The sequence below is a fragment of the Nylanderia fulva genome, unplaced genomic scaffold (genome assembly GCF_048542155.1).
Source record: "Nylanderia fulva isolate GAGA-0341 unplaced genomic scaffold, ASM4854215v1 Scaffold7, whole genome shotgun sequence".
NCBI classification, from domain to species: Eukaryota; Metazoa; Arthropoda; class Insecta; order Hymenoptera; family Formicidae; genus Nylanderia; species Nylanderia fulva.
This window is the reverse complement of record NW_028190807.1, coordinates 533720-554186: the sequence shown is the minus strand read 5'-3', so window position 1 is coordinate 554186 and position 20467 is coordinate 533720. Positions and strand designations below refer to the sequence as shown.

At 33.3% G+C, this 20467-nt stretch overlaps 3 protein-coding genes across 5 annotated transcripts; 2 read left to right on the top strand and 1 right to left on the bottom strand.

Annotated features, from left to right (window-relative positions):
• Positions 1-98: 98 nt before the first annotated feature.
• Positions 99-2636, top strand: Manf (mesencephalic astrocyte-derived neurotrophic factor). 2 transcript variants are annotated; one of them, XM_029321157.2, is made up of 5 exons: positions 99-303; positions 746-851; positions 930-1054; positions 1154-1295; positions 1403-2636. In XM_029321157.2, exons 2-5 carry the CDS (start codon positions 767-769, stop codon positions 1579-1581), a joined length of 531 nt encoding a protein of 176 aa, XP_029176990.1. In that variant the 5' UTR covers positions 99-303; positions 746-766; the 3' UTR covers positions 1582-2636. The 2 variants fall into 2 exon arrangements, with proteins under 2 accessions (XP_029176990.1, XP_085344817.1); XM_085488691.1 differs by having other exon boundaries at positions 722-851.
• LOC114945078 (sushi, von Willebrand factor type A, EGF and pentraxin domain-containing protein 1) lies at positions 1878-20268 on the bottom strand. 2 transcript variants are annotated; one of them, XM_029321155.2, is made up of 32 exons: positions 19544-20268; positions 19061-19348; positions 17980-18235; positions 16797-16979; positions 16462-16626; positions 14805-14987; positions 13947-14162; positions 13654-13854; positions 13234-13482; positions 12547-12795; positions 11977-12186; positions 11774-11868; positions 11360-11675; positions 11083-11295; positions 10700-10861; positions 10060-10356; positions 9738-9880; positions 9546-9645; positions 9258-9471; positions 8577-8734; positions 8343-8431; positions 8170-8279; positions 7855-8027; positions 7353-7567; positions 6510-6717; positions 5638-5811; positions 5221-5312; positions 5018-5154; positions 3947-4835; positions 3275-3446; positions 2954-3145; positions 1878-2867 (listed from the first exon to the last, which is right to left on the bottom strand). In XM_029321155.2, the coding sequence occupies exons 1-32, from the start codon at positions 19841-19843 to the stop codon at positions 2698-2700; spliced, it is 6819 nt and encodes a 2272-aa protein (XP_029176988.1). In that variant the 5' UTR covers positions 19844-20268; the 3' UTR covers positions 1878-2697. The 2 variants fall into 2 exon arrangements, with proteins under 2 accessions (XP_029176988.1, XP_029176989.1); XM_029321156.2 differs by lacking the exon at positions 16462-16626.
• Positions 15333-16203, top strand: LOC114945081 (uncharacterized). Its single transcript, XM_029321158.1, has 3 exons — positions 15333-15536; positions 15619-15736; positions 15971-16203. Exons 1-3 carry the CDS (start codon positions 15406-15408, stop codon positions 16109-16111), a joined length of 390 nt encoding a protein of 129 aa, XP_029176991.1. The 5' UTR covers positions 15333-15405; the 3' UTR covers positions 16112-16203.
• Positions 20269-20467: the final 199 nt, after the last annotated feature.

Genomic DNA, 20467 nt, shown 5'->3' with positions numbered 1-20467 from the left:
ATTGGTCGAATCGAACGTCATTTTTCGGCGATTAGATTTTCGAATGCAAGCCAGTATAGGTACAGCTCAGTGTTTATGAGTCATCGCGACGTCACGACCAATCAACGTGCGCCAGCTGGGAGTCCGGGTTTTTGACAGAAGCCAACGTGTATAAAGTCGTGCGCGGAATAAACGGCAGTTGTAATTCACGGAGATTTCGTTAAAAAATCAAACGCATGAATTAAAGTGGTTGCTGCTCGCTGATTTATCGAACGACGAAGACTTTGTATCGACGATACGTTGATTATTACATCGATCGTAACGGTATGTAATGATGCTTATTCCGCGAATAACCTAATGTACGATCCCGCGATAATTTGAGAATTTCATTTTTTCTACAATATTTTATCATTTCCTCGCTTGTGCACGCTATTGTTTTATCGATAATTATCGCATACTAATAATATCTCATATAAAACTCTTGTGAGTTAAAATAAGTTTCTAATGAACGAATAAAAGACGTCGAGATAATATTTGATAAATAGCTAATAAAAATGTGCAATATTTTAAAGAATGCTCTGACTGATATCGTGTCCTTTTTTTTTGCAATACATTTTATTGGAGTGTTTATTTATATAGACATCATTTTACATATATCAATTAATAGAACAGTATATTAAAATTGTAAATATCTATTTTTTGCAAATGTATGTAATTATGATGTAATTATGATTATTTTTAGTTGATAATATTATATCTTTAACAGAAAACGTGAAACGAAAGAGAAATGAACGCTTCAGTATCACTAATATTTTCCATTTTTCTTGGAATTGTGTGTGCTATTACAGCATTGAAAGAAGGTGATTGCGAAGGTAAGTATTTCTTGGTCTTTGTATTTAAATTTATATAAACTTTTTTGTAGTTTTCCTTATGTCTATGCTATTTTATAGTGTGTGTCGCTGTTGTGGATAAATTTAGTCACACATTAACAGCAGACATTAAAAGTGATACTAAGCAGATTGAAGCAAAGTTTCGAGAATTCTGTAAAAACACCAAATCAAAAGAAAATAGATTTGTAAGTAAAATAACATCTTTACAGATGAAATTAAAGCAATTATTATATTACTTCTGTTGACTCATTCAAATTCAAATTATGTCCATTATGTTTCCCCAGTGTTATTATTTGGGTGGATTGGAAGAATCTGCCACTGGTATTTTAAGTGAGCTAAGTAAACCATTATCATGGTCTATGCCTGCAAACAAGATATGCGAGAAGCTGAAGAAGAAAGATGCTCAAATATGCGATCTGAGATTTGGTATGTATAATTTTCACAAACTCTGTTGTAATTTTTATCACAAATGCAAGATGCATTCGTGTAATGTTGATATTTTTATTATAGTAATATTGATATTTTTATTATAGAGAAACAAATTGATCTCAACACGGTGGACCTGAAAAAGCTCAAAGTGCGCGATTTGAAAAAGATTCTGAATGACTGGGAAGAGGTGTGTGATGGTTGTATAGAAAAGACAGACTTTATTAAACGAATCGAGGAGCTCAAACCTAAATACTCCAACAGTAACTCAAAGACGGAGCTCTGAAGTATTATGGTCTTCGATTTAGACAAGCAATTAAGTTAGTATGGCTAAATATTGTCTTTTTAATTTGCAGAGGAATTGTTTACAGCATTTAGAATATGTATTTATTTATGTAGCCATATGTCTATATATGTCTACATAATACACAATTTGTATAGCCTTATTCTGTCGAAATTATCTTTGACTGTCAAAATGACTGTCTTTTATGCTAAGATATTTAAGTTCTATTAAATAATATAGAAGATAAATTATCTTAAAACAAAAATTAGGATGAAGCAAACAATAATGAACAATGAAACTTTTGTCAAACAGTATGTTTATATCTTACAATAATTTCGAGAGACATATTGTTATAGTAATCTGATTTCTCTCTCTCTGATGTAGCCATGCTAAGAATGTACCTATTTTGCTGAAGGTGCTTTATTTATATGACATCAATTCGTTAGGTATATACAACATTTATACAAAAAAAAATTATTTTCACATATATTTATCTTTATTGTTCTTCCTCAAATAGTAATATGCAGATATGTTTGTACAATATGTCCAAATGATATTTATACGAAACGTAATTTATGTCAAATTTATGTATAAGAGATATTTTGTCCAACAGCTACATGTTATTAAATTCTTGTTCTTTTATTATTGAAGCGTGAAACACGAACAAAATGTACAATGAACTCGTGTAATATCTGTCGTGGCCAGTATTGATCAACTATTGTACACAAATATGCGAGTTCCAACCAATGCCAATTTTTGAGATGAGAATTATTTGTATCGATATACACCAACTTTTACAATTAAACATGATAAAAATATAAATGTATTCTCGAGAGAGGAGTACGATATATTGAAATTAACCATACGAGAAAATTGTGCATAAATAATATTTAGATAAGGTATTACCGCATATCTGTACGTACTATTCTGGAAATTCAAACTCAGTTATTTATTTCGTGATAAGACTGCGTGATTACGTTTTCTATATCACATTCGTGAATCTTGATACAAGAAGTCAGAAAGAAATAAAAACATGTGTGTTGTTATTAAAAGCGAAATGTTCTTTTACTGAACCGAACAAAACAAACGTCTTAAGATATCATTTTATGAGAATGTGCTTTAATTTCCGTTACATTTCGGCGATTCGTTCCATCTTCCATCGGCTTGACAAGTTATTACTCCCCGTTTTTTATCATTAGGACACACGTATGTCAATTGATCTTGAAATAGATACGAACGTCCATGCAGCATGACTCCATTCTGGATCTGCGGTTTGCCACATGATATTTCTGCAAGTAGATATAAATAGATTTTTTGAAATTGACTTTGCTGATAGATAAATTTAAAACTACTTTAAAATTATTTATACACTCACTCGAACATTTGCCATTTATTCTGGACCACTTTCCGCTTCCCAAACATCTCAAAGTCGTCTGCCCGAATGTACGATAGCCCGGGACGCACTGATAAGAAATCATGTTACCAAAAGTAAAATTCTGAGTCCTCTCGCTAATATCTCGCTTGAGTATCGCATTGGCTAAGATTGGCGGCTCTCCGCATGCTACAGCTACAAATGTTAATATATAATTAATATATTATTCATTTATAATGAATATAATGAATATATTAATTTAATATATGTATAAGGATTTAGAGATATTTTCAACGTTAAGAGAAAATATATTGCTTAACATACGTTTGCAAGAGGGTAAAGAGGACCACGTGGCGTTCGATAAACAAACAGATCGTTCGTCACCTTCGAGAATATAACCATGACGGCATTTGAACATGAGGATATTGTTGATCGCCATCCGATCTTTGATATCATCTGTATTATTAATATTATCTATATATCCATATTTTGGTATCTAAAAAGAAATATTGATTAGAATTAATATAATTTAGAATTAAAAATTTAGAATTATTCGAGACTTTTATACGCAATATTTTATTTTATATTTTAATCTAAATCTCTTGAATCTTATTATACACAGAATTTTCTCTTAAAATTTATCCTGAAAATTATGGTAGGAATCGTAGGACAATATTTGGAAGAATTTTATGAGTTTTCCTCTCTCTCTCTCTAATTAATATTTACCACAATAAAAAATATTAATATATCTACCACAATAAAATATAAAATATGTTCGATTAATTTTTATGTACATATAGTATTAATATTTTTTTATTGTGGTATAAATATTAATCAGATAAACTCATCTTATAAAATTCTTCCAATACCATATTGTCCCACGATTACCATGATTTTCATGGTAAATTCTAAGAAAAAAAATTTTCCGTGTATATTTTTAATATTTTATAACTAATCATAATGTTTCGAGAAATTTGTGCTCAAAAGAGAAATTACCTCCGGGGGTGCACACGATTTGTCGCAGACATACGTTGAGTCGTTAAAGAGCTGTTCGAGTTCAGCTTCGTTCAGCGATAAATTTGAAACCGTCCACCTTCCGATTTTGTTGCACGTCCACGTGATATTCGAGACCGTCTCATTGCTAATCAGCTTATCCAGGTTCATCAGCGTGTCATTTCGACACGCTAAGATTATATGTTGCCCGTAAGCCCTTCCCTCGACGAAAACGTCAAACTGTTTATACGTGCTCGTGACATTGTCGTGCCATTTTTTGTTATCGAACTCGAGCGACGTCACGTCGTTCTCGTTCTCCAATTTTTTGAAAATCTGAAAAATTGGGTGGTCCCTCACGGAACAGTTGCGTAAAGCGCAGGTCGTAGTCGAAGACCAAGTTTCGTTGATGCACCTTTTCATATCATCCCCGATCATTTCGTATCCCGGATCACAGACGACGACGATTTCCGCGCCGGAAACGAATATTCCCGGCGAGATTTCTTCCGCCATTTCATCCTCGTCTCTTGAACGATCAACGATCAAAGATTCGAACGTCGCGTCTTCCTCCACGGGAATCTCGATCGTGAGATTGTCTCCTTTCCTGAGGAAGAGTCTCGCGTTTTCCACGCGATCCGGCCAAGGACATACGCGGGGAACGCAATCGGGAACGAAACCGATCCAACTGCCGTTGATGGAACATCGCAGCTTGAATCCCGTCAGCTCCAGACCGCGATTTCCGGGAAATTTGTAGCCGTGATGGCAAGAGAATCCAACGACATCGTCGTAATAATACGTTCTTTTGGTGAGACCGTCGATCGTTTTCTCCTCGGGACCGGAAGTCCGGTTCGACGACGTGTCAGAATTCGCGAAGACGACGTAGCCGTGCTTTATTCTACGTGTTCGGGGAACGTTAAGCAGTTTTAAGATGTTCCGTTAAGCAAACATTTTTTTTTATCATGCACGATATTTTTCTTTAAAATTTTTATTATTTTTTTTTAATTTTTAAAAAAGGACGAATCGCACAATAAAAAAAAATAAAAAAAAAAAAAAAAAACATATATGTTTGAAACGCACTTTTTCGGCGGAGCACATCCGTAAAGTATACAGGACGGTCTCTCGTAATCCCAAACTCCGGTCTCCAAACAAGTTAGGTATCTCTCGCCTATTAAACGGTATCCGGGATTGCATTTGAATTCCAATTGTTGACCGGCCTGAAATAAAATTAAACATGAATAAATCACGGCACAGCTCTTTCGCAAAGTATAAAGTGTGCACACCTGTAATATCGTAATATCATCTCTTTCATTCTCTTCCAATATGTATTCTATATCTCCATTTTCCGGGGCTAGCAAATTTTTGCACGTCATTCCTATCGAGCAGAGTAAAAAATGTTGACAATTAATGTTCGAAATAAAATATATAATAATTAGTATATATTATATAAGCTTTAAAAATAAAAAAAATTTGGTGAAAAAAGAATAGATATATTAATCACGTTTGAAGTAATTGATTCTCTCTTGTATCGAAAATATCAGGAATTTTATTTCAACGAAAAAATAAAAATCTTCTAAATAGCTCCTAATTTTAAGATATTTTAATTTTTTTTATTTTGCCATGGGGAAAACAACTGAATAAGGATATTATAATGTATGTTTAACAAAGATATATTTTATTTCGAACAATCAGGACATTACCTAGACAGATCGGAGGTAACCCGGTCCACTTTCCATCGGAATTGCAAATTCTATGAGGATTCCCACGAAGTTCGTAGCCAGAATCGCAAGAATAGTGTATCTCGTCCCCGAATAAATACGATCTGCCCTGAATGTTTCCTCGTGGAAAGTATCCGGGAAAGCCGCATCTTATTTCTTGAACGTGAATGAGAAGCTTCAATTTTTTCACACGATCGAATTGTCATCAATTATAATTGTCATTCAGGGTGTCTAGTGGTCAGGGAATTTTATAAATCTCGAATTGTTAGGGAAAAGTCAGGAAATTTTACTATTTATCTGGATTTTTCACATTATTCTACATTTTTCTCAATAATTGAAATTTTTTATTAAATAAATATAAATTTTTCCTTGACTGCCAGCACGCTAATTTTCTGTGTTGTTAAAAATTGATTCATTTACAGCGCGTTCGTTAATTTATATTTTCATCGTCGTGTTATTTTATTTCAATGTGTTTGATAGAGACAAAACTAAAAAATTTGATATAATATAAATAAAAAAGGTGATTATTTAAGTAGTTTTTATAGTGACATGTTTGTTTCGATTATCGTACATAATGCAGATTGTATAATTGATTTAAATTTTTGTTTTAACTTTCAAACCTTTTCATTGTAGACAAAAATATCTCAAGGATTTCATGATTTAACATTTAATTGATTTATCATATAGATATATGCAAATAATATATTTGGAAAAAATAATATTAAAAAATCAGGAAAAAAATTAATTTCTGGTTTTGAAAAATCTTAAAAAGTCAGGGAATTTTTTCATTGAGTCTGCTGGACTTCCCTGTCATTAAATTAATGTAATAATTCATCCTCTTCATTTAGACTTACTTGTACAAATTGGCGTGTCGTGTCCCTCCCACTGACTGTGTTTGAGACATTTTCTACTGAAGGACCGACGTTCCTCGCCATCGAACCGAATCACGTATCCGCTGTCGCAATAATACGTTACCTCCGAGAGGTCCTCGCTTACGTTAATGTTACCTTTAAACGGTGCTATGGGTAAGGGACATCCGCGACAAAATGGGCTTGCTAAGATCTGAAGGGTAGTATTATGATGAGATCATCGCTTATTACGGTCTATCTTCTATGCTAAGATTGATGATTTTTACACAGAGCTTATAACTTGCTTGTACACAGAGAGAATTTTCTCTTAGGATTTATCCTGAAAATCATGAGACAACGTGTAGTATTGGAAGAATTTTATAAGAGCTTCTCTGATTAATATTTATTACAATAAAAATATTAATATCTATCACAAGGTATAAAAATATGTTCGATTAATTTTACTACGTACATAGTAAAATTTACTATGTATATATTAATATATGTTTATTAATATTTTTATTTTTTATTAATATTTGCTATGTACATATTAATATTTTTTATTGTGGTAAATATTAATCAGAATTAATATTATATTATAATATGTACATAGAGAGTAAATATTAAAAAAAAATAAAAAATATTAATGTGTATATACATGGTAAATTTTACTATGCATATAGTAAAATTAATCGAACATATTTTCATATATCTTATTGTAATAGATAATATTTTTATTGTGGTAAATATTAATTAGAAATGAACTCTTCTTCCAATACCATATTGTCCCACGATTACTACGATTTTCAGAGTAAACTCTAAGAGAGAATTCTTTCTGTGTATAATTACTTTTATGTCGCCGTGAATATATTGCTGCATGTGTGCCCAGGCTATGACGTTCCCGTGATTTTTCTCGCAACTGTTCCATAGCGTTGTAATGTTCTTCTCATCTAAAACGATATCCCACATCTCTAGCAAACTGAGTTTTCCCAAAAACGCTTCCGATTCGGAAAAACCACCTTCCAGATGATCCTGCTCCTGTCCAATGACGAGGGATCCATTGGCTAGACAGAATAATCGCAATCATATAATTCGTGTTTGTTGCTCTACACATGTTTAAGAGATGATTCTCTACAACATGATTCAATCAAATAATTAAAATAATTATGGAAAAAGTAAAATAAAATCATTCGGTAAATTTTTTAAGAAACTCAGTCTCCAAAAATTATAATATATATATAAAAAACTCTTTCTGCCGTGATATTTTTTTTCGATTCTATATGTTTCACCCTTATAAAATATATTATTTTCGTGTCGCACGCATAGTTAACATTTATTTGTATTGTTTTACCAGGCACGATGGTTCCCTGAGCTAAACGAATACCGTTGTCCTCAAGAATTCCGTCGACAAATACGCGCCATGTACCATATCCACTTTCCCAAGTAATACACAGGAAGTGCCAGTAACCATCGTTGACTTTAATATCGGTCACGACTCTTTTCCCATTAATATACAATACGAATCTGTGCAAGAACGCAGAGAGTTTGCTCGCAATCGAATAAATTGTACCAGAATATTTTAGATTATAAAAAATAGAGAAATTTTTTTACAACTATTTTTTTATATCTCTTCAATAAAATATATATACAAAGAACATATAATTACCCGTTATAATCCGTCAATGTAAAAGCATTATCGTCGAACGTCGTCGCGTACGATAACACTGTACCGTAATTAAAAGTGTCCATTGATTGTAGCCACAGACAAACAGACAACTGCAATCAATGAGTTTATAATTAATAGCTTAATAATTTTAATTTCCCATTTTTTCGATCTACCTCAGAAAGATCCTTTGGGGGTCCTTTCACAATGACGTAGTCCGTCGTGCTGGACTTTGTAAAGTGCATCGCGTAATCGGATGATAATTCTACGGTCATTAAGATATCAATTATTATATTATGATATATAATAAGAGATGTATATTATATAACACAAATTAGATGAGCCTTTTTAATGAATGAAATATTTTCGTAATATTCAAAAATGTTTGCGATATTGAAATCTCAACTTGCCAATTTCGCAGTTGCGTCCTGCGAAAAGCACCGGACAATCACAAGTGTAATTGAGTATTTGATTAATACAATTTCCATTGTTTAAGCAAGGAGAGCTCTCGCAGTAATTTATCCTGGTCGCGCAGTCCTTTCCAATGTATCCGTCAGGACATTCGCACCTAGGATCAATTGCTACATCACATATATGAATATAAAATTATCTTTTTATAATGACAGATGAACAAACATTTAGGAACACCATTTTCTGCGCCACGATCGCACATAATATATAATTACGGTGACCATATATTTTCTGAGAGAGAAAATAAAGGATAAATCTTGAAAATTTTAGGGCTTCGTTTCAACATGTTTTCAAATCAGTTCGCGACCAAAGTGGAAATCGACGAGCAAAAAAAATTCCGCGACTATCAGAAGTCTACGTTCCAGGTGGCAAACGTACGTCATTTTGACGTCAAAATCATTTGACGTTTAATGACGTCAGTTTGCTACTTGGATTATTCTTATAGCTTTAACGGTAAATAAAAAATAAAGGACAAAATTCCAATAGGTAGCAAACATTATTCGACGTCAAAATCATTTAATATTGTAATATAAAGGGCAAAATTGGGTTTTGGAAAAATGAATAAATCTAAAAATAAAATTATAATTTTGTATACTCGCGAAATTAGCAGATTAGTGTACCTATAACTCTCTCGCGTTGCGTTTTCTTTCCTGACGTTCACGCAAATCGCGTTCGCGTGACAGGGTAACCAGTCGCAGGGCAACAGATTGCAGTGGCGACCCAGGAATCCGGGTTTGCAGAAGCATCGCCAAGTTCCGTTGACGGTGCGACACGCGGATTCCTCCTCGCAGGGCGTAAGCTCGCAGTGATCCATCGGAATTTCGCAAAACTGACCTAAACGATACAACGGAACAACCGAAACGGGAAAATTGTCGTTGTCAATGTTATATTAGCGAGGACGGATGTACCTTCGAATCCGTCCTTGCACTCGCAGGCGAAATCGCTCTCGGTACTCGCGCATTTTCCGCCGTTCTGGCAAGGATTCGTGGAACATTCGTCTACATAAATCTGCAAGAGAGAAAGGGCAAATATATAAATATTTTTTTTATTTTATTTTCTTTATTCAGATCTCGTCATCTTTTATTGCATTCTCGTTTTACCTCGCAATTGGCGCCAGTGTAACTGCTTTTGCATGTGCATCCGTATGTCACGGAATTATCGGGACGTTGTTGCATCTTACACGTTCCCTCGTTTAAACACGGCGAGGAATTGCACGGATCCTTGAACTCTTTGCATTTCGATCCTGAAAAGAAATTAATTCGCGACAAAATATGTACGCATAATCATAATCTATATTTATATAACGAAATGAAGAAAGTATAAATTAAAATTTAGAGAAAGAAAGAGATGAAAATTGCTTAGCGTCTAATAATATATATTTTTGACTTATTACTTTACGATTAAACAACCATCACATCTTACCTACATAATATTCCTGACATTCGCAGACGAAATCGTCTTCGTCTTGAACGACGCATCGTCCACCGTTTAAACACGGATCCGTTCGACAATCGTCGATTTCCTTATCGTGTATCAAGCAATCGTTGATATTTACGGAACCGCGTTTTTCTGTTGTTCTGTTGAACGGACACGGTAAACATTGAGTCTGTCCATAACTTGGCTGATAGAAACCGATATCGCACACGAAACAGGGCTCTGTAGCTAATCGCGATCCGTGATAGCGTTTATGCCGGGAATAATATCCTGGTCGGCACATAGCTGTACAAAAAATGAGGATTTTCTCTTCAAATTTACCCTGAAAATCATGGTAATAATGGGACAATATGATATTGGAAGAATTTTATAAGAATTTCTTTAATTAATATTTTTACCACAATAAGATATAAAATATGTTCGATTAATTTTACTATATACATAATAAAATTTATTATATACATATTAATATTTTTTCTTGTGGTAAATATTAATTAGAGAAACTCTTATAAAATTCTTCTATATTGTCCTACGATTACCATGATTTTCAATGTAAATTCTAAAAGAAAATTCTCTTCATGTATAAAATAATATATCAGACCGATATAATATCTGACTAAAGTCTTACGAATGCAATCTTTCAACGATTTCATGTGCATCTTCTTCGTGAAAGTACGCTCCGGACATGATATGCACTTTAGAGAAGCAGTCGCATTCTGATATTGTCCAAAAGGACACGGTTGGCAAATTCTAGTTGAGATATTATAAAAAGTACCCGCGGGACATTTTACTGAAAAATATAAAAATATACCATGCGTACACAGCATATATATAGAGAAATTTTTATATAAATTAATATATTAAACAATAATAATTATTATACTAATTATTATATTAATTATTTAAAATTAATAATAATATTAATATTATAATAATAAAATTAATATTAATAATATATTAATTATTATTATCAAATTAATAATATTAGAAAAAATACACATATGTATTTACCGCAACTGTGTTTCTTCAACACACTTCCGGCATTGCAGAGATCTTGAGGTTCCTTGAATACGAGATGCAGATTTAAGGCTAACTTCGCGATTTCCTGATTAGTTCTATTGTTGAACAGATTTAATTTTCCCAAATGCTGCATCGCGTCGATCTTTTCTCTCAACTTTTGCACTCCTTGTTTAGGATTTTCAAAATTTTCTTCGATTATTCTGCCTAGAAACAATTTTGTGATATTATTTAAATAACGGATCGAGCTCGAGTAAAATTTAGCTTTTACCTATAAATTTAAATTTAATTTCTATCCTCTCTCTTCTTTGCTTAGGTCTTTCTTTGCTTTTATCTTTATTGGTGTTGGAATTCAGTTTAGTTGCACGTTTCAATCTCTCGAGCATTTTAGTATTTTTGAAAATAATCGCAGATTCATGATTGTGCGTGAATCTTCGTCTTCTTATTAAATTGTCCTCGAACCTCTTTGATGTCGAAAGATCGTCTTCGCATTCAGGATTAAAATTGATCTCAAAATTGCATTCGATATCGTTACCACAGATATCCAACATTTTCGATTTTAAACTGTCAGCAATATTATCATTCAACTAAAAGAAACAATAACGTACAAAAATTATTTCTTTATATATTTGTAAATTAATTTATTATTTTATATATTATATTATATATAGATATAAATTCTCACTTTGCGAAGAGCAGTTTTATTGTCGCACATTGAACTTTCATTGCCCTGCAATATCACTGTTCCTTCCTTAGATATCGTCTTTAATATTTGTGCTTCTATTAATAAACGAAATCATATAATTTTATATAATATCATCATTATATCATTGTAATTCAATTAGAATAATAATCAATATTTTTGATAAATATGTAGCGTAAATATACCTGAACATTCCGGTAGATAATTGTTCTCCCATGTATGATCGCTAGAATTGCATTTTAACAACAGCTCGTCATTGACAACGTTGAAATTTATTGGCTCAAGTGCAAAATCGTAGCCATTTTCGCAAGTTATAACGCATTGCATTTTGCGATCATCTGTCGAAGAACAATTTAATCGTCCATTCACGGGTGCTGTTAAATTTTTGCATATATCTGTAAGAAAAATTATATATGCTCTTTCGAGTTAAAAACAGTTGAAAAGGGAAAGGTTTTCGGAAACTATATTTTAGTTAAATAAAAAAAATTGATTAAAAAATTAACAAAATTATATCGATTAATTAATGTCAGGTAGAGTTGATAGAATTTTAATTTCAAGCTTAATTATAAAAATATAATAAAAAAAAATTAGAAACTTGCAAAAAATAATAACATTTTCGTTAAGAAAAAATCGACTTCAAATTGGTCAGACAATCTATATTATTTAAAGGACACAACACACATTCGCACAGATTCAAGACATTTTACATAATATGTGTCGAATATAGTCGTCAATTTTTTGAAATAAGAGTATACCTTCTACTGTAATATTCAATATGCAATTCGCTCGATTGCCGTACTTGTCGGTAGCATTATAGAAGACTCTCGTTCGTCCGATCGGAAAAGTACCCTCGCCAAGTTGATGACTTTGATTAACTCTCACCGAGGTCCTCGAATTATCATAGAAGACGGGCTCGTCCCACGTGACATTATCGAGACCATTATCGAGATCCGTGTAGAAAGTCGGTGGATCAATGCAATTCTCGATCGTGGGCGGTTCTCTATCTACAATCATTTTAAAATAGCTATTTCTACACGTATCTCTTATACATATATCTAGATATTTCAATTTTATAACTTCTCTCTTTCTTTCTTTTTCTCCCTTGTACATGGAGAGAATTTTCTCTTAGAATTTACCCTGAAAATTATGATAATCTTGGGACAATATGGTGGTATTGGAAGAATTTTATAAGAATTTCTCTGATTATATAAAATATTTATCACAAAAATATTAATATATACATATAGTAAAAATTAATCGAACATATTTTATATCTTATTGTGATAGATATTAATATTTTTATTGTGATAAATATTAATTAGAGAAACTCATAAAATTCTTTCAAATATTGTCCCACGATTACCATGACTTTTAGGGTAAATCCTTAAAAAAAAATTTTCTCTATGCAAATATATATATATATTTCTACAAATATAACTTACCAAGGACTCTGACCTTAAATTTACATCTGGCCTTATTGCCGCTTGCATCTTGCGCTACGTACACGACGATGTGCGTACCGATTTTCACCTTCCACGGTAAAACGACATGTGGTTTCGTCCACAAAGTAGGCGAGTCGTCCGCGTTATCCGTCACTTCGGGCACCGTCCAATTCACGTAAGCGTAATTTCGACCCATCGTGGTTTCCGCGACGATGTCGGTCGGGCACTTTAACGAGGGCGGCATCTTGTCTGCGCACAAATCGCAATTTCTTACAAAACGGCAAACATTTAAATGAATTTTAAGTATTAAAATTTAATCCTCAGGATAATTTTTAATTGCAAAAAATAGAAGACATAATTAAAAATGTCTGTTTTACGATAAAATAATGTTTAATCTTTATTTGTGTCAAGTCGACGAACCAATGCATCTATTAACGTTGTGACGTTGGGACCAGATCCCTGTACGTCCGCTACACGATCTACTGGAGGGTCCTTCCAGGACGAAACCCCTGTCACAGATGATCATGCATTTGGTAGCAAAGGATACCTTCGCTGTGCCGGTACAGATTTCCGGGATGATGCTTCCGTTCGCGATTCGCGGCAGAGGTTCGCATTCCACGGCTGCAGAAAATACAATATGACTTTCCTCAATATCATCAGTACATCTTACGTTATAATTAATGAAAAATTAATGTCGAAACATTGTGTTTTACCCTTGCAAGTGACCTTCAGACCGTCCCACCGGGACAAGGGTAGACAGTTGCGCACTTTGCTGCCGCGAAGCTGATAACCTAGGTCGCATCTGAACTGACAACGCGTGTCGATCGGATAAACGGTAGAGTTCTCCTCGAACTGATGCTGATAATTCTCATCGTGTTCGCATTTCATGCGGCCATGTACGGGTGCGCGTAGAGCTGGACAGGTTTTCACTGCAAAATCATATTTTAGTAAATAATTTTGGTGTATTACTATTTTTCAAATGGAAGATAAAGAGACTTTTGTACGCGGAGAACATTTTCTCTCAGAATTTACATTTTCTCTCAGAACATATTATTAATTTATATTAATATTTTTTATGTGGTAAATATTTAATCTTTTATAAGAGATCTCTTTTAGCAAATTCTTAATTGTACACGCATGAATATACACAGACAGAATTTTCTCTTAGAATTTACCCTGAAAATTATAGTAATCGTGGCACAATATGGTGTTGGATGAATTTTATGTGAGAGTTTATCTAATTAATATATTTACCACAATAAAAAATATTAATATATACATAATAAAATTAATCGAACATTTTTTATATCTTATTGTGATAGATAGAGAAACTCTTATAAAATTCTTCCAATATCATATTATCTCCCGATTACCATAATTTTCAGGATAAATTCTAGGAGAAAATTCTGTCTGTGTATCTTCATGTGCGATTAAGAGTTCGCTAAAAGAGATCTCTTTTATAACAGATGATTTTTTTGACAATTCTTCCCTTAACTCCTCGACGTGTCGAACTCGGCGTTAAAGTCTCCAAATCTCTCGCACTTTAAAAAATTATTTATGAAACACTTTACGCAAACATTGCGGCTCGTTGCCAGACCAAGAACCGTCTTTCCCGCAAAGTCGAATGCTGTCCCCTGTAAGGTGAAAGCCGATTCTGCATCTTACACCACATGCCGCATGCACCACGTTGCTGCAGGCGCTCGCCTTTACCAGATAGCCATTTTCGGGGACTCTTAGCTTCGAGCATGTTATAGCTGAAAAGTACATCTATTTATATTATGTGTATATATGAGATATATACACATTATACAAATATATAAAAATTGGAAGGCAATAATTTAAAAAAAAATTTCAGCAACAAAATTATATAAAAAAGTGTTATTCTATATTTTAAATTTATTTATGTTGTCTATAAATGTGAAAAGGAAAGGGAATAATTATGTGAGTGTAAGTACGTGATACAAAAATTGGTTTTGTTCTAATCTAATTTTTATATTTTTTGCTACACTGCTTTTCTGTGTAATGTTTGCGAATAATTTCACGTTATCATTTGTGTTGACAACTGCAAAAAATCTTTCTTTTTAATCGGATCTGTTTATCAATTGCAAAGACGCGAAGAGCCTTACAGCTTTCAGGATTTTTTTTTATCAAATTTATCAAATTAGACATTTCATGGATACACGTGGTCAGAATGTTCGGGATTTCGTCGCGGTGTATCGAAATTTGACTGAGGACTTGAAGAAATCACGATTGACACAGATGAAATGGTTCTCCAAATACGAACTGTTATTGAAAGAATACGAGTGTGTTTATTTAAAAAAATAATGCAAATGTCCAATATTTTATACTAATTAAATACTAATATTGAACTAAAATATTTTGAAGAAACTTACAACAAGAATTGATTAAATTGCATAAAGAGAAAATTGTTAAAATCAAGGATGATGTGGCTATTGAAAAAGAAAGAACTTGCTTGCCAATTCCAATCACAACCAGCGGCGAAGTATATTGAATTAATTGTATTACGCAAAGAATGTATACCAGAAATATTCTAAAATAATTATATATATATTTTTTATTCATTCTTTTTTATTTATTATATTATATTAATTTAATATTAAAATTCATTTTATTTTATTTATTATTTAATATATTTTCAATTTAATTAATTATATTTAAATATTATATATATTTTTTACACATATCTATATGTAATTTGTATTGTAATATCGTGCAGTACGGTTGGCTCGCATCGAAACCGGAGTTTCGTCTGGAGAAGTACGGCTCGTGCATTGTAAATTATCCTGCCCCTTTCAAAGACATAACTTTCATTCCGGGAAATATACCGAGACTCGCGGCAGGCAAAGGTCTCATTTGAAATCCGAAAAAAAAATTTCAACTTTGTTATTGAACTAGTCCCTATATCTCATTTACAAAGTAGCTCATTCGAAGGTACGTTCGTATACGTATAATTTGGAGTATATAATTTTTATTTAATTTATGTTATTTAATTTATTTAATATAAAAATATTAATATGTAGATACATAATAAATTTATTTTATATTAATATTTTTAAATATTTTTATTTAATTTATTTTTATCAAAATTATTTAATCTGTCGATCTATCAGCGATAATGTGGGATAACGACTCTAGGTTTATCGAACATTATAACAATATATATATATATATATATATATATATATATATATATAAACACGATATTACCCTCGCACTTATAACCGTCCGTGGTGAATCCGGAGGCGCACACGCAATCGAGTATCGAGGTCGCCGGAACCTTGATTGTAACGTGATTCGCGTCCGGGCAGGGTACGCAAACAGCGGTGGAATCCCCGGAAGCGTTTCCAGAAGCGTACGTCCCGTTCGGACAAGCTGTCACGAGGACACACAAAAGAGAGAAAATTTGGAAAAGGCAAAGAGGATCGAAGCTAAAATGTTAAATTTATAAAAGAGTAATTAAATATGTGATAATTCGAAAAGTATGTCGAATATAAATGACAAAAAATACTAAATTTAGAACGCGTCCTTCCTCTTTCACCTACGTTGGCAGAAACCTTTCAGACCAGAACCGAAGTAACCGGACGGGCAGATGCAGGCGTAATGCCCGGTTGTAGTGCCGCAGGTGCAGGTCGCCAAATCGTCGCAGCAGGTTCGATTGACAGCCGAACAAAGACCATTGCAATCAGTAGATAGAGTCACGGGCACGTACTGGCCGGTCTTCAGATCTAATTATTTTAATTAAATTTGTTAGGTAGATTTTTAATACATATAATATACAAAGAGAATTTTCTCTTAGAATTTGGCCTGAAAATCATGGTAATTATGGGACAATATATTGTATTGGAAGAATTTTATTAGAGTTTCTCTGATTAATATTTACCACAATAAAAAATATTAATATTACCATAATAATAAGATATAAAATACGTTTGATTAATTTTATATTATGTGGTAAATATTAATCAGAGAAACTCTTATAAAATTCTTCCAATATTATATTGTTCCATGATTTTCAGGGTAAATTCTAAAAGAAAATTCTCTCTGTGTGTATTTTTTTACATCTATATATTATAAATATTTCAATCTCTAATTATATTTTTAAATATATTCAACTTTTAAAATTGATCTTTATATTTTCAAACTTCAAACTGAATCTTTGATATTTTAAGTATGTATACAGGATATCCCAGAACTATTGGTAAACCTGTTAATGGCAGATTCCTGGGATCATTTGGAGACAATTTTTTCTCAGCGGAAATATCAAAACGAGGCCATCATTATTGCTTACATGTTCTCAATTTTTACCACCATGCATCTTTTATAATTAGAAATAGGAATGATATATTAAATTCGACCGAAACTAGCCAAGAAAATTTTTATTTTATTTCCACCATAATTAGCTTTTATAATTAGCTTTAAATTAAGATTCTATCAAAGTAAACTCTACTTGAAATTAATTGAAGAATATGATTTTGTTAATATTTTATTTCGACAAGGTTTTAGTTTGCGAAAAACCCTTTATTTTCAATCGAATTATAACTCGAAAATTATTGGTGCCTTGATATTTTTGCTGAGGAAAAATCGTTTCCAAATGATCCTAGGAATCTGCCATTAACGCAGATTTTACAGATAACTTAGGGACAATCATCTGTATACAATAAAACGTTACATAAATATATGCATAATTTTGAAAGAACGTTTAATTATACGATACGAGATGCGCACCGCGATGCAAGGCGCGTCGCGCCAGAGCCTCGAACTCGGCGAAACTGTCAAGGAAATAGCTATGCGTGTACCCGGGTGGGCTGGCGATGTCTCGCAGCTCTTCTACATTTCCCGTACGAATGCCGAACGTGAACACGGTCGCACCTGTGTTCTTCAGCAAATTGGCAGCGGGTCGCGGATCGCCGCCGTTGCTGAAGCCATCGGTGATCAGAAACACCACCTTGTTCGCCGTTTCGCGACCTTTCTCGAGGATCGTCTTGAAATCGAACAAGAAAAAACAAACTAGCAGCTAATAATTTTTATTTATTTTTTTTGTATATTATTATAATTAGGAAGTAGCAGTAATTTATTATTAGGTATATCATTGTCTCATCGCTTCGATGATATTTTTTCCCAGTTTGACAGTACAATAAGATTATGTGGAGAGAATTTTTCGTTATATTTTACCGCAAAATTCACTGCGTATTTTATCATGTTTGATAATAAACCGAAAATTATCATGAATGATTCAGCTGGATTAAAAATATTATGCTGCATTGTTAAATTTATATAAAATATTTGATATGTTTATCACTTTTTTAGCATCTATATTCTATTTGAAACACTTAAAACATACGTTTTTAATATATTTTTAAGTGTTCTAAAATTATTGAAATTTCACTATATATTTTAGTGAAATTAATCAAACATTTTATATCTTATTGTGATAGATATTAATATTTTTTATTATAATAAATATTAATATTAATCAGAGAAACTCTAATAAAATTCCTTGAATACCATATTGTCCCACAATTACTATGAATTTCAGGCTAAATTCTAAGAGAAAATTCTCCCTGTATAGTTGCACTACGTTCTCCAATCTATCTCCTACATATGGAGAACAAGAAAGGGCTACTTTCCCTCGATAATCCCTTTTTAATTTATCCGGATAAATTAACAAGTAAACGTATTATAGATAGAGAAAGGAGCAGCTAATTATATTTAAAAAAAAAGGAAAAATTTGTACGAAATTTTCACCGTATTGTCTTACGATTACCATGAATTTCAGGCTAAATTCTAAGAGAAAATGCGAACTTACCAGCGCCTCGAGGAGAGCGCCTCGTGTATAAGTTCCTCCGCCGCTGTAAGTGATATTGCCGAACTGCTTGTTCAGCAAATAGCACTTGTGATCGTTCGGTCCGTGGCGTGAGATCTGATCGATGTTACGGTAAACATTGCCCCGACCGCCGAAGGTGATCACCGCGACCCTCGTTGTCGCCTCGTCCACGGTGAAGTCCGAGAGGAGCTTCGTCACGAAATTCAGCTCGCTGCGGAAATTTTCCGCGCCGATCGAGCCGGACGCGTCCACCAGGAACACCAGTTCCACCTGATTCCACGCGATTCAGACAAAACCGTTCGGACGATCGGGAAGAGATTCGCGATGAGGAATTGAAATCGGGGATCGCTCGATTAGACAAACCAAAATCTTCTTCGTATCTTTTTTTTTAATGCTTTGAAATGCGTCTTATTTAAAGAAAAAAGGAGAGCTATATACATACGTCTATCCTATCTCTAGGTCTACCTGATTGGTTTCGTTGCGCAAGCGATCTATGTGCATCTTCAGGAGATGGGACAGAATATCGGTCTTACTTTTCAGCATCCTATCGTCGTCCAGATTCTCGTACCAGTAACGTCGATTTTCGTTCGTTTTGTTTTTATCCAAATTTAGGAACGTAGACGTTACGTCGCCCTCACCTGATGTATTCATCTCTACCGAACCATTATTCGGTCCTCCGTCGAGGATATTATCGGTGCACTTTGCGAGATTGAAAAATAGAGAAAGAACCCCGATTATCAGTGACAAAACTTTAAAAGCTTCCATAGTCGCAGGCTAAAATCGTCTATTATCCGTAATTTTCCTTGAATAATCAAATGAGATTTTCCTAAACTATTTTTTTACGATTACAATTTATAAACAACACAAGTTAAAAACACTTGCGGAAATTCTATCTAGCAAATTTTTGCTATTCTTCTAATTGTAAAGGAAGGAAAAAGATATACACGTGCATCTAACCCGGAGATGATCTTTAGCAATCGTTTCGGCGACTTTCACGTTCAGCATCTTTACAGCCGCGAGAAGAAATGCAGATGTAGCGAGGTGAAGTGTCGAGAGTTTGTCGTAAATTGCACTTGATTGCGAAAGGTAGACGAAAGCATGCCGGTCGCTCATAAGAAAGACGAGGCTCTACTGAGCTCAAGAAATCGCGTTAAAAGAGCGCGACGCGGATGAAGACAAGGGAGCCTCTGTTTCTTGAGTTGACGCGTGCATACATTTGTGTATGTGTGTGTTGTAGTCAGCGATTTGTCTCTCTCATTGAACATATAATAACTTGATTAATATTCGCGCGAAGAAAATCGGCGCCGATTTTTTTATTGCGACATCAAAGATCTTGCAATTATTTAAAATCGCTCAATTCTTTGCGTGTCTTGAAAAAAAAGAAAAGAT

What these genes read in the sequence shown, in the direction of transcription:
- Manf (XM_029321157.2), top strand. Translation starts at nt 767, where the DNA reads ATGAACGCTTCAGTATCACTAATATTTTCCATTTTTCTTGGAATTGTG. An exon ending in AATCAAAAGAAAATAGATTT is followed by an intron (nt 1,055 to 1,153) that starts GTAAGTAAAATA and finishes ATGTTTCCCCAG; the next exon opens with TGTTATTATTTGGGTGGATT. An exon ending in AATATGCGATCTGAGATTTG is followed by an intron (nt 1,296 to 1,402) that starts GTATGTATAATT and finishes TTTTTATTATAG; the next exon opens with AGAAACAAATTGATCTCAAC.
- LOC114945081 (XM_029321158.1), top strand. Translation starts at nt 15,406, where the DNA reads ATGGATACACGTGGTCAGAATGTTCGGGATTTCGTCGCGGTGTATCGA. An exon ending in CTGTTATTGAAAGAATACGA is followed by an intron (nt 15,537 to 15,618) that starts GTGTGTTTATTT and finishes AATATTTTGAAG; the next exon opens with AAACTTACAACAAGAATTGA. An exon ending in CAATCACAACCAGCGGCGAA is followed by an intron (nt 15,737 to 15,970) that starts GTATATTGAATT and finishes AATATCGTGCAG; the next exon opens with TACGGTTGGCTCGCATCGAA.
- LOC114945078 (XM_029321155.2), bottom strand. Translation starts at nt 19,843, where the DNA reads ATGGAAGCTTTTAAAGTTTTGTCACTGATAATCGGGGTTCTTTCTCTA. An exon ending in TCTGAAAGGTTTCTGCCAAC is followed by an intron (nt 16,627 to 16,796) that starts GTAGGTGAAAGA and finishes TCCTCGTGACAG; the next exon opens with CTTGTCCGAACGGGACGTAC. An exon ending in CCCCAAAGGATCTTTCTGAG is followed by an intron (nt 8,280 to 8,342) that starts GTAGATCGAAAA and finishes CATTGATTGCAG; the next exon opens with TTGTCTGTTTGTCTGTGGCT.